Raw genomic sequence first — 17,656 nt, 5'->3', positions numbered from 1 at the left:
TAGCTGTGCCAGCAGGAATGTTGAAAAGGCAGGGCAGCAGGAGTGGTTCTGCATTTAGTCAGAAGAGGCTATATTCATCCCAAATCTGGGTGTAAATTACCAATTTTATTTGTGTTCTGAAAGAATGTGTTTATCTTAAAATTTCAGTGTTATGGAAAACTAGATATGTAGATGTATATGTTTTCTCTTGAAAAACATGATACTTTGTCCCGAAGCTTCTGTGGTTTATTCTCCAGCAGCTCACATGTCGTAAAGCAGCCCGTCGGGCCGAGGGCTGGACCACCTGAGGATGGTGTGCACTTCTGCTAAATTAATCTGCAGGCTCCAGGTCTGGGACTGGGGCTGAAATTCACTGTCCTTTCCAGGATAGTTCAGAAAAGTGAACCATGGTGATTCCTTTTCTCCGTCTCCTCTGCCTTCACAGAGGCAAGCCACTAGCTTTCTATAACACAGATACCATAGGTTATTTTTCTCAGATGTTAAGTAAAAGCATTTAAGGCTAGTTAGAAGAAGTCCTCTGTCTTAAAAATTTTCCTGTCTTTTAGAACCTTTCCATTCTTCTCCTAGCTCTCCTCAGCCCTACATGGTAACTTCTTGAACTTGAGTGTTATTGCTTGAGTACGGAGAGCCAAAAAAATAATAGTAATAATAAACCAAAAATGTGACATCTCTCTTTGCTAATTCTAGCCACAAGATTTTCATTAATCTTACTAAAATCCTGCTTTCATCATATCATTCCGCAGTTGCAAAACCTCCAGCCACACTCTGTTCCCTGACTCCTTTTCCTAGAACCCAAGGCCCTCTAGGACCTTTTCAGACTTGGTTTCCGATCCTCCCCACGCAGCTCGCATTAGACAGATTCTTCTGTTTATTGTCTTCCGTGGCCTACCTGAATTTCTGTTTTCCCCAAAGTCTTTCTTGCTGAACTTGACCTTCATCCTACGTTTATGCTCCTTTTATTTAGCATTCATCATACAGGATCTCAATATTCTTAATTATTTTTTAATATTAAAAATTTCTTACATTCCTCCCCCCCCCCAAATTATCCCCCTCTATGGCAGGAATGGCATCTTACATACATTTCATAGGCCTTGGATGGTGAAGGGCATGCTGGAGACGTGCTGTAAATATGTGAGGCTTGATTTGATTTCTTGGTCTGGCCTCCTTCTTGACTGTACTTGTCTTTCCTGCATTCCATTCACCTTCAGCACCAGGTTTGGTTTTGACCTTTAGGGCTGTAGCAGCTTTTCCTGCCAAGCATTTTCCTTCTTCACACCCTGGTTTCCATTCCAGCTGCATCAGGTGCAGCTTCCTGTTCTGTTCCATATTCCAGGAATCCTGTATGCACAAAGCACATCCAGCCGTACCGCACAAGTGGAAGGGGTAGTTAACGAATGTTAAGAGTTAAGCCAAAACGACTGGAATTAAAAATGGAATATCTTTCCTTACCTTTAATTTTTGTAATCTTAGAAGTCTTATAGAAACAGTGAAACTCTTCAAGGCCAAAAAGGTGAAGTCTTAGGAAATCTGTCTGATATTGATTGCCTAATTTTAAAATTTCACATACATATACCTCATCCTCAAAGGCTTACCACTTCCTATACCAAGTAGATAAAGAAAATAGAATGAGCTGAATTATTCGGGGTACTGAGGATTCAGGATAACATGGATAAATGACTCCTTCTGCTAGAAAGCCGAACTAGAGAACTCTTTTAGGCCTCATTGTCCAGCAAACTTTTCTATTAGCAAAATGAATGTAATTTATACTTTCTTTTCCTTCCCCTATTCGACCACTGTTAGAAGACCTAAAGCAAATTGTAGGAAATCCCCTTATCCTGGGAGGCCATTGGAAAGGTAAAGCAGCAAAAAAAAGCAAGTTAGAAAACTGCCTGTACAGTATCATCCGGGTGTGGGTGTGTGTCTGTGAATTATTTTCCCTTTTCCCCCACAAGTCCACAGTAACAAAAGTCTCCTCGTTCCCAAATCTATTCCCACTAAATAGATACCTGCATTACTCCTTCTAAGCTTTAAAGCCAGCCATACCTCCTCTTCACTGATACATTTGTTCTCTTGGGCCTCTTATTCCAAATAGAACAATGTTGTCTACCCAGAAAGTCAGGGAACAACTTTCTGAATGTTATCAGCGTCTGTGTTAGAGGCTTTAGCAGTTCCAGGGTCTGCCCTCATCCTCATGCCACTTGTTTGGAGCTGTGCAGATGCACAGTGGGAGCAGCTTTGAACCTCTGGAACGGTCTGTGGCTGGCGACCGAAGTTTCCGCACTCGTCAGTGTCTCCCTTCTTTGCTGCTGTGTAACCTTTAGTGGGTCCCTTACTCACTCCGCTCCTTGGTTTCGCAGCTGCACAGTGGGAATAAAACTTCACCTACTCAAAAGGTCGCTGTGAAGATTAAAATAATTGACCTAAATCACATAAAACAGTGCCTGACATAACATAAAAGCTGTGTAAATGTAAGCTGTTACTTCTGTTATTCCCCTGAGTTAACTCCCTAGGTCATAGGCTTTCCATTGTGGACGCTGATTTGATAGCCCATAGAGGTTTTGTTTTTTTCTCATTTCAATCCCCTCTCCCTCCTTCGTGCTAATTATGGTCATTTGCATGGGCACAGCCTCTCTCACGGTGGTAAGTTTCTTTGTCCTTAAAAGGCAGTTCAGCTATTAAAACAAACAAAAGCAATCATCCTATATGCATGAGCAATATCCCGCCCTTTTTCACAATCAGTTTTTGTTTACATTATAGGTGTACACTTTTTCTTACTGTTTTTTTCCACACACCCATTGCTTTTTTCAGTTTAATAACGTTTGGAAAATAAACTAACATAAACCTTGCCAATGACCCTATGGTGCCTTAAATGAGTTTCCAACTGGGATGACCAATATTAAAATAACTCGTCAACGCTTACCGCCATCTGTTGGTGGTGGGTGGAATGGACTCTATTCTCCAGAGCCTTGGCTTGTAACTGGCCATGTTCAAAAGCTCCAAGTTCCCTAGTAGATGAGAGAGAGGAGAGAGAGTATGTGTGCGTGCCTGAGTGCCATGTGCACACACTTGTACGTGCACACTGGACAAAATCTATAAGGATACGCATCAATCCATTTAACATTCGTATTCAGGACTTCAGGTGATTCTGATATTTCAGTCTGCTTTTCTGTGTCTTCTAATAACAACAAATACGCATTTCTTTTGTAATTATGGTAAATTATCAAAAAGAGAATTAATGAAGGACTAAGTGATGGGGGGCAGAGGAGAAAATGAAGCTTTATTTTAGTAAGTGCAAACTAAAATATGCTTAGATTTTATATTATAGCAGATGAAAGAAGAAATGGAAATGGAGAAATGACAAAAGCTGTGGTACAAACAAAAGAAACTTGGGTAGATTCTAAGCAAAAGGTTTTATTAGCCAATAGGTTTAAATGTGAGTTTTTACTTGTTATCCTCTCCCTTTGAAATTCTCATTATTCTGTAGTCATGTCTCTTAATTACTCTTTATCCTTTTACTGTCAGAGCTTCCTCTGGAGTGGATTAATCTGCTCTCAGCAAAGAATATTATATTCTGGGTAGCCAGGACTGTGCGTCTGAGCCTTGTTACTTTGAAGCTGGGTAAAACCCAAAGAATCTTCATATTCACATTTTCCCCATTAAATTCTGCAGCTTGCTTTCTTGGGCGTGCATCTCCTTGGTGTCCTTGGAGTGTGAATTCTGCCAGTCAGGAGGCCTGTTTTCTCCTAATAAATCCTATGTCCCTGTTACTTGACTTTTTTTTTTTTTTTTTACAAATTAAGTTGCAGATAGGAACAAGGGGAGGTGAAAATCTGGTTGCTTTATGAATTTCTACCCAGATATCTGTTACTCTTGCAGGCACTGCTGATCAACAATAGAATTAGACTAAATGTTAATCATCTGTAATGACTTCTCCCCACCCCCCTCCCCGCATCCCATCCCTTGCCTCACATTATTAAATCTTACTGCAGATAAGACTAGCAGAGAGGAATCGGGACCGCTCTGAACCCTGCTGCCCCCTTTCCCGTTCCTTGAGGTGCCATTTGCCAGACGACTCTTCCCCATATTGTAGATCCTTTCTCATGTCATCAGAAGAACTTGTTCTGTACTCCATTCCCACAACACGGTGACTGCATCAGCCCCTGAGAAGCTAACTGAGTGAACAGCTCACAGAAAAAGATATTGTAGGAGAGGAAAACCCTTCAAAACCCCGCCCCACCACCACCCCAGGTAACTCCAGAGAAGCGTCTTACTGAGCCTCTGATTGCATGCAGGCTAGTATGCAGTAGTACCACAGAGTGAAAACTGTTTTGACTTTCTGGGAAGTCATGGGCTTTCAGTGTTAACCCACAAATCCTGATGAAAACCACAATAGAAAGTAAAACCGATAAAATTCAGACGTATTTCTTCTCCTACACACACCCCCCCCATCCCTCCTTCAATCATGAACCACATATTTATTTCTTGTGTCTAAAACAAACAAACAAAAAACTTGCTTCGGTTTGAAAAATAAATCTATTCCAATCCCTTAATAGAAGAGATCTTCCATTTTTTTCCTCACCTTTCATACTGAGTATGTAAAGGAAACATTGTTTCTCAAAATTATGTCGTAGATAAATTGCACTGAAAACTTTAACTGTTTTTGAGCTTTGAGGTTTTAGGCAAGATCTTAGTCTGAAAATTTCTATGAGCTTTTGTTTTCCCATTAGCAAAAATGGGAATAATAACAGCTACCTCATAAGATTGTTGTGAAGTTAAATAAGATCATACATACAAAGTGCCTAGATCTTTAGGAACTGAGTAAATGTTATTCCCTTTCTGGTTTCTTATAAAATCGCCCACTAAATGGTTGAGGAGGTTAGGGATAGTTTCGTGGAAAAGTGTGTTTTGTAGTGTTACAACAGGTTCTTTAAGTTCAAGCATGGATAGAAGGGGGCAATGGAGAGATAAGAGAACCATGTTCAAAGTGGTGTTTAAGGCAGAGTAATGCAGCAGACTGGGTTGGAAGGACCAGAGAGAGGCTAGAGGCAAGAACTACGATATGCCTTTTGTATAGGTGTAGGCACAGTGAAGGGAAGGAGTGAATATTATACACATGTCAGAGGCAAAACTCAGAAGAGTGATTGACTGGCTGGATTCAGGAATGGCTGAGTTGAAGATGTCTCAAGGACCACCAGCTTGGTGGAAGATTGGGAATGTGATGATGCTATTGAATGAAACGAGATATGAAGAGGAGACAAGGAAAATGTGTTTGAGGTTCTTTGGGGATGGGATTTAGAAAATAGTGGACATGAGGTAACATTTAACTAGATATTTAAGTATCTTAGTAAGATACTAAGACAGTTAAGTAAAAAGAAGAAGACAAAAACTAAAGCTTTGGTTAGATTAAAAAAAAAAAGAGGAAGGAGAAATGGGTTTCATCAAAGGAGATGTATTAATTAAATCTGTGGCACTGGATATATTTCCTAGGAAAAGAAAGGGTTAAGGACTGATTATCAAATGTGATGAAAATACTTGGTTAAGGAGAGAGAGGAGGAAGCTGAATGGGCCAAAAAACAAAACAAAACAAAACAAAACACTGAAAGAGTGCCCAGAAAGGTAGGATGAGGTCCTGAGAGTGAGGGTCCTAGAAGCATAGGTGTGGAAATGAGGAGAAATGTCACGTGTAGCAAAGATCAAAGAGAAGCCAAACCGGAGTAGAGTGTGGCATGGGTTGAGTCTAGTGCTCTCAGGAGCCTCTTCACTTTTCCTGCTGCCCAATTCTTCCTCTCTCCATGTCTTCTTCCCCATTATTAACGTGGAGAGCAGAACCAGAAGGGTAGGAGGCCAGCCCCTGACCTTCTCTAAATTTGCTTTCTTCTGTTTGGTTTACAAAAGACCCTGAACTCTGTGACCGCAAGCGAAGTCTCTTAATCTCTGTGACTCCCAATCCCCTTATCCTACATTGGAGTCATAACCAGTTTTCTTCCCTGCTTTTGGAAAGGGCTGGGATAGGGATGCAGTCTAAAAGGGTTTTCAGCTAAAACTTGTGCAAAGGAGAGAGCGCTGGTAAATATCAAGCGGTCAATAACCTAGGTAGATAAATGGTTGCTAAAAGGTGGTCTTTAAATCACTTATTGTTTCTGTTTTGCAGAGTTTAAAAAAAATTTTTTTTTGTAAGCTTAGTGACTTGTGTTAAGGTTGTTATAAGTACTCAGAATCTCTACAGGGAATTGAAGGTGTTTGTGTAGCCTTATGCCTCTTGGATGTAATTGTCATTTGAACCTTAAATTATCTTTACTTTCATGTGCCCAGTTAGTAATCATTTGATTACATGATTACACAGAGTGAAGATTAATTGAGGGAGAGAGGTGGCCCAAGCCATTTGTTTCTTCTAGATAAGTATCTTTCAGCTTGTTCAATACATAAAATAGAAACTTGCAACATTTAAAATATTTTAAAGTGCTGCACAGATACTCCAGTTTTCTAAAACTTTTAAGAGCCTTTTTAGTCCTCAGCAGAAATCACAAGAAAGTAGTATTAGAGAAAATGTGAAATTTTTAAAGTAAATACATAGGAAAGTAAAATTTTGGAATTTGCCACATGTAAATGGGGAAATGTCTCAGATACCTCAAGTATGTTATGTGCGTTCCCCAAAGACCTAGTAATTTTTAAGAGTTATTTTTCAAAGGTTTTTCTTCTCCGTTTTTAGAAGACAAACATAGATAGCGGTGCTTTGCATTGTGGTCTGGTCACTGTGAAAGGATGTAGGTAGTACCTATATTTAAACTCTGCTGCCCCTTTGTTTCTGATAGCAGTGCCCTCAATTTTAATAATCTGAATTTTTTTCCTTCTTCTCCCAACTTCTGTTGTACGTTAAGGAATTTGAACACATTTTTCATACAAACCCTCATAAAAGTAATGCTTAATTCCTGATTCATTGTTTTATATTTTTGTATTGCCTATTTCTTGCACACACGTGCCTGCACACACATTAGTGAGTACACCGTATAACTATTACTACAGCATTCGAAGAGGTCTTAATAAATGTATTTATAAACAGTTGGCAAAATCTTAGGTAAAAAAAGACCTGTTTTAAATATCACATTTAAAATATTTAAATAACACATCAAGTGTGTTAGAGATATATACACATACGCACCCTTCTGTGGTGATCTAGAGCCATGCGGAGCTGCCTGCAAAAGCAAAATGAATAGATATGATCCAGGCAGCTTTCCCACCGTGATTAGTTCGTAAAGGCTATGTTGATCTTAGTACTTTCCATTAACACTTCTGTAGCCTTGCCTTTGGGTTTGTATTTGACCACAGACATGGTGTTACTGGCGAAACTATTTTTATAGAGCTCACATTCCATTTTTTTGGTCCCAAGATCATCAGGTAAGTACCTGATTCCTCAAAGCTAAACATCAAACTGTAATCCAAAGATTCAAATGAGAGGCCTAGCTGTTCCCCCTTTTTAGTTTAGTTTGTGTTTAGAATTCTCATTTCCTGTCCCCTAGTAAAGAACATTTTGTACTTGAAAGTTTGCAGATGTTTGATAAGTGTGTGTGTTCTCTGGACTTAGACATTAATAAAGGTTCCTCAGTTATAACTTCTTTTTTTCTCTTTTTTTTCCTTAGATACGGGAAAATTGTTTCCACGAAGGCAATTTTGGATAAGACAACGAACAAATGCAAAGGTATGTTTCCTTGGCTGATGATTTGCTAAATCAGAGCTTTAGAAAAATAATGGAATTTTAGACTCGATCTTTGGTTTCAAAACTACCTCCGTTTATTAAAATCCAAATCTTACATGTCACCCAGTTTCTGTCTTGCACAATGTCAGCATATTGCTTGCGTTTGTCCCTGGTTGAGTTTTGGCTGGAAACCCAACAGCAGCTAGCCCTTTGCCAGAATCCCAGATTTGACGCCAGTAGAGTTAACATGCAAAATACCGGCTGGCATTTATCCCCTGCTCTTAAAAGGGGAGTAGAGTTAGAAAATAGCTTTTCTTTCCTGAGCCTGAGGAGATTAGAGCTGCTTACTGAAGACCATTGGACTGCACTAAAGAACTGAAAAGATTACATATTGTGCAAATTGGCTCTATTAATTAGAATAGAGTAGTTTTAAGCAGTACTTAATTACATGTTTCAATACTCCCGATTGTTCTCTGCTGAATGCCTGTTGACAATATTGGCAGCGGGGAGGAGAGAACCATTTGCACTGACCGAATTGTAATAGGGAGGGGAGGTCATACGCCCCTTTGAAATATGCTGCTGCATTAATTTGATGCACTGACCTTCAGTTTTCCGTGTAATTAGGATGAGCTCATCCGGCTCCATGAGCTGGAAGAGGAGGCGTCTAGAGTAGGCAGCACTGATGCTCTGTGGTTCTGACTTTTAATGATCCAGCATCTTAACAATAGGCATGTGATTTCTAGGAAAGGGGAAGAATGGAGTCAGCTGACTTTGAGTCTAACGACTGACCCTGTGAATTGAAATAAGGTTGACAGGAATAGGCAGAGAAGGCAAATCTCCTCATTAATTAGACCCCAGTTTTTCAAGTAGTGGTGACGGCTGTGGCTTAGCACAATCTGAAAAAGGCAGAGAACATAAATGAAGCCTCTGGATGGTATGGTAGGGCCTCACCGTAGAAGCCAGCCGTTTCCTTTAATCTAGACTTGAAGTGATTCATTGTATTTCTGTCTCTTCTTCAAAGCTCCTGAATTTAAAGGAGCTATTGTGGCAAATATCTAAGCCCATGTTTAGTCAACATGGCACATTCAGGCAGTTTTGCCTTAGGACGATGAATAGAGCAATGCTTTACGTAGAGTGGTAATCAATTAATATTTTAAGTGAATTAAACTGGAGAGAGTCAAATTGTAGACTGAAATGTCTACCCAGTTACCAGATTAGTCTTGTTTACCATATTTTAAAATGATTTGGGTGAGCAGGGACACAGAAAAAAACCTTTCGGTTTTATGACAAAAAAACCCAGACTCTTGCAGGTATAAGACAGGAAGCTGATCTCAGCATTTGTTTCAAACCAAGAGGAAAATCACAGTAGACAAGTCATTTTATAACCTTACCCTACCTTTCTTCCTCCTCACCTCCCCAACCCCCTTACCCCCCAAAAAGAAATCTTCGCAACAGATCAGTGTGTTAAAAAGCACAGCTGCCCTAGTTAAGTGAGGGAGAGGACCCAGAGGCCTCCCTGGGTGAATTCTCTGCCACACCTCCACACTGGACACACTACTGTTACACACTCTTTTCCAGCAAGACCCTATTGCCTAGAAACCAAAACTCCACAAAATGCTTAGCATGATCTGGAAAAGGTACAAGTAAAAAAATACTAAAGCTAAACCTAACATCATAATACAAACTCATGATATTTGGGAAGGGTCCAAAGATAAGTGGAGAGATTTCTGGGGCTTCTAAATAAGCATAAGAATGATTCAGCACTGGTTTTCGATATATGTCTCCTGGAGACGTTCTCCTAAATTGAATCTCAGGAGAGACTGCCTTATGTTGGTGGGGGGGCGATGATAGAAACCTTCTGAGTCTCTTTGTGTCACACAGGCCTCTCAGTAAGAAATAGTAACAGATATCTGGGGTGTGGGTGAGTGAGTGAGGCGGAGAGAGTAAGCAAGAACGGGTTTATAAAACTCCGGGAGGGAGAATGAAAGAGCTCCTGAAAAATAGTAATTTTAGGACAAATGAGAAAAAGATAACGCAGCATAGCTCATAATAAAGACAGATAACATGTCAGCCATGTTATAGATAACTTGAGAAGGTGGGTAGGTGGAAGGATGGATGAATATAGGTAATGCTTAAGAGGTTATTAGTATAAATGGAAAGTGCTTGTGTTGTATACTTAGTTTTTGAGAGTTGAACAGATCAAAGAATTTTATACCTGGAAATTAGAGACCTTATAGGTCATAGAACATTTTTTGTCACAAAACATATTTTGAAGCCTCTCTCCAGAAGACAAAATTAAGCTGAAGGAAATATTGCTCTGAATAACATGTTATCGTAGTTATTAAATTTAAAAATTCACTATTCAGTTGCTCTATCTTTCAATTTTTGTCAGTTTTTAGCCAACAAAAGGTATTTAAATGCTTTTCAGCACTGGAATATATGGTAGTTCAGGACCAAAAAAAAAAAGCTTACAAAGGATTGATTGTGACACCAACTGGTTAATTATCAATGTTTACAGAGTTGCATATAAGACCAGAAAACACACACACAGACACACACACACACACACACACACACACACACACAGACGTAAAATGGGTGAGGATAAGTCAGACCAAAGGGAAAATAGGGGTAAGAGCAGGAAACTTCATGTTACTATAGAAATAGCCCTGTATTTCTTAGTTGCCAAAGCAAAAATAAACATACCTATTCCCATGATTCAGTAATCGCAATGTAGAAGAAAATCCAAGAAGCAGGAATACCATAACTGTTCCTGGTCCTGAGACCTGAGAAGAATCCTCTTGGGGGTCCAGTGAGAGGATGCTGTGTTACTTAGTTTATCCCACCTTCAGAAATATCTATACATATTTATATAATGAAACCCATGGAACCTGTGAAACTCATTTATATACTCTTATATTTACTTGAAAGTAATATAATAGAGGAAGTGAAAGAGCACAGGTTGCATGCTTACCTGTTATATTTGTTTTTCAGCAAATATTTATGAAACAGCTATGTAGTAGACATCGGGCAAGGCCAGAAAAGGTTATAAACAGTTAACTAAAAATGCAACCATTATGGATTTTTCCTAATAAGGAAATAACAGATAAAATAATACTAATATTACCTGAATGAATAGCAATTTCAACTACATGAATATCAAGCTTGAGATCTTCTGTTTATTGTAATTTATTTGACAACAGCAAAATCAAGGAGGGTGTCTTAAATATCCATCAGTAGAAGTTACATCATTTCAGTGTAGTTGGGTGTTCATTTATGACCTGCTTAAATTGTGTTTGGTAGTAAAATATGTATGAGAGTGAGAGAGTGAGTATGTGTGTGCCTGTGTGTACCTTCATAACGGGTTGCATGTTAGCATTAACAACAGATTTCTAAAAAGGAATCCAAAATACGTTTAACCTGACTTCTAACCTGGCTGTTGAGTAGCGTTCTCTGCTTTTACTTGGGTCAACCTCTTCTTTTTCTTTCCAACCTGACTATTTCTCCACTCACTGTCAAAATCAAATTAGGCCTTATTCCAACCCAATTCCAAGTAACCGAAGGAAGCAGCTGCTTGTTTCAGCTTTGACACTTCTCTCTCCTAAAACATCTATTTCTGTAATCCGTAGTCTAGTTCACTAGTGTTGTTACCAGGCAATATTTTTGGTATTAATACTGTACACTCACCTTTGGACTACTTCTGAAGTTTCTGTTTGGTCTTGTTGATGCATATATTTGCCTATTTTGACACTAGTTTCTTCCTGTCTAAATTACTGTAGCTTTAGAATATCTGCAAATAAATGATAGGGCTGGCCCCTCTTCTATGCAACCTCCAAACAGGGCTTTTCTTTTTCAAAATATTCTTCCTCATTCAAAATTAATTTGATAATAGGTTTGAATTCCAAGGAAATCTCTGTTGGTGTTTTTGCCTGGTACCCTGATCTTTTAAACAGTGTGCTAAGTAGAATTGAACCTTTTCTCAGTAACTTAAGGGTTATCATAGTGACAAATCAGTGATTGCCTGATTTAATAGTGATGCTTATGGATCAGTGAAATCATGGAGCTGTTGCTCTTCTGCTGCGTAAGGCCTGTTCTTTGTATAGTTTTCCTCTTTTCTTGATTGCTATTCATTTTCACTAATAATTAGCATATGGATACCATCCATATGATTATTTTGTAGCAGCCCTACCCTCAACCCGACCCTTTTTCCCCATCATTTCCTGCTTTTGATTTGTCATGGCCAGGCAGACTAGCTGACCAGCTTATTTAAAATGTTTGAAAAGCTGTGGATAAATGCGCTTTGAACCAGGACCTCTATTAGGAGGTTATTTACTTATTTGTTTTATTATGTTTTGTTTTTAGACTTTAGGACATGAACTGCTAAAACAGCTATTTTGGGTTTCTGGAGCCATTCCCCTCTCCCCACCGCCCTTTATTTATTTTGAAGAGATCATGAGCTGTATTTTAGATAAATAATGATATTTTTAACCAAGTTCTAACATTTAGATTATTTTATATTCGGGGTATCCAGTGGTTGTACCTAACTTATTTGAAAAATAAAATGTAGTCTACAGAATAAACATACACTTGTAAGCTCTGTAGGATAGCACCATCTTTCTTACCAAATTATTAAAGATGCTACTTCTCTGAAGTTGATTTTTTTTTTCTTTTTTTTTTTTTTAATCTTGATATAACTTAGATGTCTTTTTGTTTTCCCCCAGTAAGTACAGGACACCTGAGAAAAAGATGTGGAAAAGGAAAAAAACTGGTTTCTTTTTTTTCCTTTTTTTTTTGAACTTTGAAGGGCAACTTGCCTAGCCCGTGATAGATGGGGAAGGACAGCTAGGGGAGGATGTTGCATTGCGGCTGTAAAGCTTGAGACTTGTCAGGACGTCAGGGCTTTCATTTCTGTTGCCTGCATCAGAGACCAAATGGAGTCATCCTTTTCCTCTTTACGAAATCGTAAAATAATGGCTTAAACACTAAGTGTGTTTTGCATTTCAGGTTATGGTTTTGTCGACTTTGACAGTCCTGCAGCAGCTCAGAAGGCTGTGTCTGCCCTGAAGGCAAGTGGGGTTCAAGCTCAAATGGCAAAGGTGAGTTGAGAGCCGGTACTCACTGCTCTGGTCTCTGGCTTTGGTTCTGAAGCTTGATACGTGGCTTTTCCTGTCACCATTCAAGTTCTTCCTTCCATCCCAGAGAGCCACAGTTACCTGTGGACACTTGTCCCATGCCTTCGCATCCTCAATGGTAGCTATTTTGCCAAAGACTGTTCCTCATAATTTTATATGTGAAGAAGGATTTTATAACTGTATAAAATTTCACATAGCAGATTATGTAACCCCCTAAGTAAATGGAGAAATAGCACCAGATTTTCTCAGGTAAATGGGTACTTGTGGGCTGAAGCTCTGTACTATATTTTTTAAAATAATTTTAAAATGTCAATGCTTAAGGAATTAATACATTTTAGAAACACTTCAGGAGGTAATTGTGTATAGAATGTCATATTCTGAAAGAATAACAAATATAATCACATATGTATGCTTTGTACAAATATACTAGTAGTTTTAATGCAGTGTAAACTACAGATACTATTTCCTCTGTGTAAAAAAGTCAGTGATTTTTAGACATTGGTTATTTATGGATTATAAATCTTCTCTTTAGTAGTTCTGCAGTGACTTTATTCAGGACTTGTTTTGATGAACTCTTAATCACTGAAGTGGTATTTATGCTCCAGTCTTATTGCCTAAATGTAAACTTGGGTTATATCATACCTAGTGCCTACAGTACATTTATTAAGATACTCATACAATTATGTACGGTTTTTTTTTTGTGGTTTTTGAATTGCTATGGAACATATTTTCAAGTTTGAAACTTGGCAGTTTGATATCTTGTATATTCTTTTCAAAAGATCGATAATTTTATATTGTCTGGTGTCTTGAAGTACGGAAGAAAGTAATTTTGTGCTGTCCTTTGCTGCTTCTGAAGAGTAGCATGTGGTCATTCCCTGAGGGGTATTCACATTTCCATAAGGAAAGAAGATTTATGGAAGTTAAAGAACCCTGGTTGAGATAAGTTACCTGCTAAGACCTTAAAGCTGTTGAAGGACATATATGCAGCTACCAGGATAGAGATTTACCTTGATTAAAAGAATCAGCATGAATAAAGATTTCAGGAATTGATGAAAGGGATCACCTTTCTAAAGTAATCCTTGACTTTTAATATTTTTAGACCTTTGGATTGAGTTGGACTTATTTCAGATGTTTTTAAACTCCAGAGGAAGAAGCTAAAATAAACAAACGTAAATACTAAGCACCGTGATTTTTAGATTACTTGTCCATAATATACAGCAGTTTCCTGTGGTATTGTTGAAAGACGGTGATTATGAGGCTTGAAATATATTTAATTGTGAGTATGCAGTACCTATGTTGTATATGATTTACAGAATGTTTAATGTGCCTATGTAAACAATGGGTAACCATACATTTTCTAAGCAGGACTGTTAAGGCACAATTGGAAAAGGGCTCTATTTTTCCCTCTGTTCTGTCCATTTCCTCTACTCTGTGAAGCTCCTGTTTCTTCCTCTCATGGATAAAATCTAGGGCAGGTCCCATGACTTTTCTGGCAACTCTCGTTATTTTGAAAAGTTCCGTCAGTTGCTTCTGTCATTTCAGGTCTTTCTGGTTAATTTTTTTCAGTAGAATGCCCCTTAATTTTTTTCATATCCAAATTTAAGGGAACATAATTGTCTTTCAGTACATTTTCAGCCTTTCTATATGTATTTACACCAATGTCAGTACAATATTTTAAACAAGATGTTTAAGGGGAAAATCTCAGGTTATATTCCAAATACAGTTTGTAAAATGTCAGAATTGTGTAGAGGTTTTGAAAACTCTGCTGAGAGTCAGCAAAAAGGGTTGTGTGTCTTGGGTGCTGCTGGTGCTAAGAGAAATGACAACTTACAAAGCAGTTGTCCGCTAACAACCATATTGATAATTTGGTGATCAAGAAGTGATATTTTAAAAGTTTACATCCCAGTATAACCATGTATTACGTGTATACAAACACACACACACGTACAGATGTGTAACAAATGTATTTAGTTGCATTTTAGGAAATTGGGGTTTGTGATTAATGGTAATACATTATACTTTTCTTCTTACTTGAAATAATATGAAATAGGCTCCTGGTTAACATTTTGATGCTGAGTGTCTGATTTTTTTTTTTAAGAGCACATTTCCAATGCTAAGTGTGTGATACCTATAATTGAAATGTCCAATCCTGTTTATTTGACAAAATTTTGAGTGCCGTATAATATTAAAACTTCTCCCTTCCCCCAGCTCTGGTCTGCTCTAGGTAGTAAGCTTGTCCTGGGATGGGAGCATGGTTAGTTTCTTTCCTATTTCCCAAATTTGTGTTTTTCCCACTCTTCCATAGCTAGCTGTGGTTTCTAACCCCTCCAAGGTTGGAGCAGTGGCAAAGGATGGGAAAGCTTCTTGACCTGACAATTCTGTGATCTGGTGTTGATTTCTCTGGGCAGACAGAGAACTGATGCTTTCTTTAGTAGAATGCTTTGCTCTTTCCCCTGTAGTGCCTTCAAGCTAGAGAAGACGTGTCCTCAGGCTGTTAGCCTCAGCTCCTGAGAATCTAAAGGTCAGCCTTCAGCCCCTTTCTTCTAGGACCTTCTTATCCTTCAAGACAGCCTTCCTGGAAGGCTCTAACACAACCCTGGGCCAACTCTACCTGTGTGGCCCACATTGATCTGTTTGCCAGCTGTCTGCGGGAGACTAGTTACCTCCCAATTGCACTTACGGGCCCCTTCAACCAGCCTTTGCCTTTTAGATTCCTCAGGCTTAAGTCAGACATTGATTCCTTGTATCCACCAAGCTCGAAAGGTCACAGACCATGCCTCCTGAGGGGTCTGTTGAAGCACCTCTTGCTGCACCGGCAGTGATGGGGGAGGCAGCCCGTGTGGTGGGACTCAGAACACATCAGCGGTTCTCTCCACTTGCGTGTTCATTCCAGCCTCTCCGGTCCCTCCCAGGCAGACGAGAGGTGGGTGGTCAGCTGAGCCTCTCAAACCAGATCTCAGCCACTCCTTTGCAGACTCTGTGTAGGTGGTCTGGTTTCTCACTCTGGAACGTGGGCACGCCTGAAACCCATTTTTCGGTGACTTCTGCTGAAACAAAGTTAGAAAGAGGCCTATTTTAACAACCTGCTCCAGGTAATACAGAGGCCTTTTTTAGAGCAGCCCCATGAGCACTTACCTAGGCATCTTTTCAGTGCCGGTGATATTGAGTAGCATAATATATTAAATATATCCTGTTTGAAGAAGTCTTTACAATGCATTTAGTCAGAACCGGACTGGGCCTAGATTGGCACCGTATGTTGTGTCAACCGTGCACTTTGAATGCCAGCTTTCCCGTGGACTGATAATGAGCACTGTTCAAAGACCTCCTTGGGTGGCTTGGACTGTAAATTGGCTAGGAAAAGTGATCCCTTCCTACATCATCTGTAGGGAGGGAACAATGCACGGGTTCAGAGATGCTGGCAGTGTGCCAACATTCTGCACGTTGTGAATTTCTTCGGGTCTCTGTAGGATGACTGAGTTTCCTGGACCCGATTTCTTTTTTATTATATCATTAAAGTTACAAAAGGTATTTTAAATGCTAGAGGGTCCATTGTTCTGTGCCACGGAACCATGGATTTGAGTATCGGGAGTTGACTTATCCCCTTTATGCTGTCCGGATAAAGGAGCATCTGGCATGTAACTTTTGTGGAGACAGCTTATAAAAGTTTAGGTCTGGCTCCCATGTTTGGGTGATAAGGGACCTATCACTTTCCACTTTCCTCTAGTGAATTAATCTGGACACTATAAAGTTTTGAAAATTCACATTGCCACATATTAAAGGCTTGCTTTCTTACATAATCAGAAAAAATTAAGGGACATTCCACTAGGCGAGTGTGGGGAGTGGGGGAGAATATAATATTGTTTGACACTTTGACTACCTGAGTTGAAAAAGAACTCCACAAATATTCAAAACTGAATTATAAAGCTACAAGTGGAGAACGTTGGACAACAATGGTTGTTTCTTATTCGTGTTTTAATTTCAGTGCCTTGCTTGGTACTTGGCCTATGGTAGATATTAAATGTTTGTTTTGTTGATGATCAAAGAAGCCAATTAAGCAAGAGAAAAACTTCCCAGTTTGGGCAGATATGGAGAGATAAGAATGGGACATTTAAAAATTATATTTATTGAGTCCATTGAGTACCCTGATGAAATTTACCAAAGGTTTTCCAAAAGGCTCAAGGTTAAACTTGAGCCATTTATGTTAAACTTGGCATTTGTTTCAAATGTGTGCATTTTTCAAAATAAGAGACTCAGAATCTATGAAAAGAAGAAAAAAACCTCAGATAACGAGCTCAAAAGATATAAAACTCAAGTCAACAATGGTGATATCTGTTAATAGAGTGACTTCTGTAGGCCTTTCCGCAATACCTCTTAAGACCTGCTGGGGGTCAGCGGATCGCCCTGTGTTACTTGCCTAGCGGTATGCTCGCACTTTTTTCAGTAAATAGGCAGTCAAAGGAGCAGGAATTTAATCGCCCTTCCACACAGAGGTCTACCATGCTTCAAGCAGTTTGCATTCACATACCCATAAGCAGCTATCTGCTGGTTGGTGAACCTACTCAGTTCAAGAGAAAACAGATGTCTGGTCTTCCTGCCAGGTCCCTTTCTTGCATTTTAGGAACCATTCCACACGCATAGGGAGGTTTTTGTTAATTTCTTTCAGATGATGACTGAGTGCTTTACACCATGTGGGACCTCCAAGCCCCACTTTTCTACTCAAGTGAACATTAGTAGCCATTTATCCCTCTCATGGCCAATGTGGGATCCAAGTGTTCTACTTGTTAAAGAAGCCATTGAACACTTTCCATGCCTAGGGATATAAAGAGGCCTG

General features: G+C 39.2%; 1 protein-coding gene across 13 annotated transcripts in view; it reads left to right on the top strand.

Moving 5' to 3' along the window:
- RBMS1 (RNA binding motif single stranded interacting protein 1) overlaps positions 1–17,656 on the top strand; it is a 210,039-nt gene that overhangs the window by 160,099 nt on the left and 32,284 nt on the right. For all 13 annotated transcript variants that reach the window (XM_036857075.1, XM_036857061.1, XM_036857069.1 and 10 more), the window contains 2 exons: positions 7,638–7,696; positions 12,698–12,789. In XM_036857075.1, the coding sequence (XP_036712970.1) occupies positions 7,638–7,696; positions 12,698–12,789 (151 nt within the window). The remainder of the gene's footprint in view (positions 1–7,637; positions 7,697–12,697; positions 12,790–17,656) is intronic.

This window comes from Balaenoptera musculus, chromosome 7 (genome assembly GCF_009873245.2).
Source record: "Balaenoptera musculus isolate JJ_BM4_2016_0621 chromosome 7, mBalMus1.pri.v3, whole genome shotgun sequence".
In the NCBI taxonomy this organism is placed as follows: Eukaryota; Metazoa; Chordata; class Mammalia; order Artiodactyla; family Balaenopteridae; genus Balaenoptera; species Balaenoptera musculus.
This window is presented reverse-complemented; position numbering and strand designations above follow the sequence as displayed.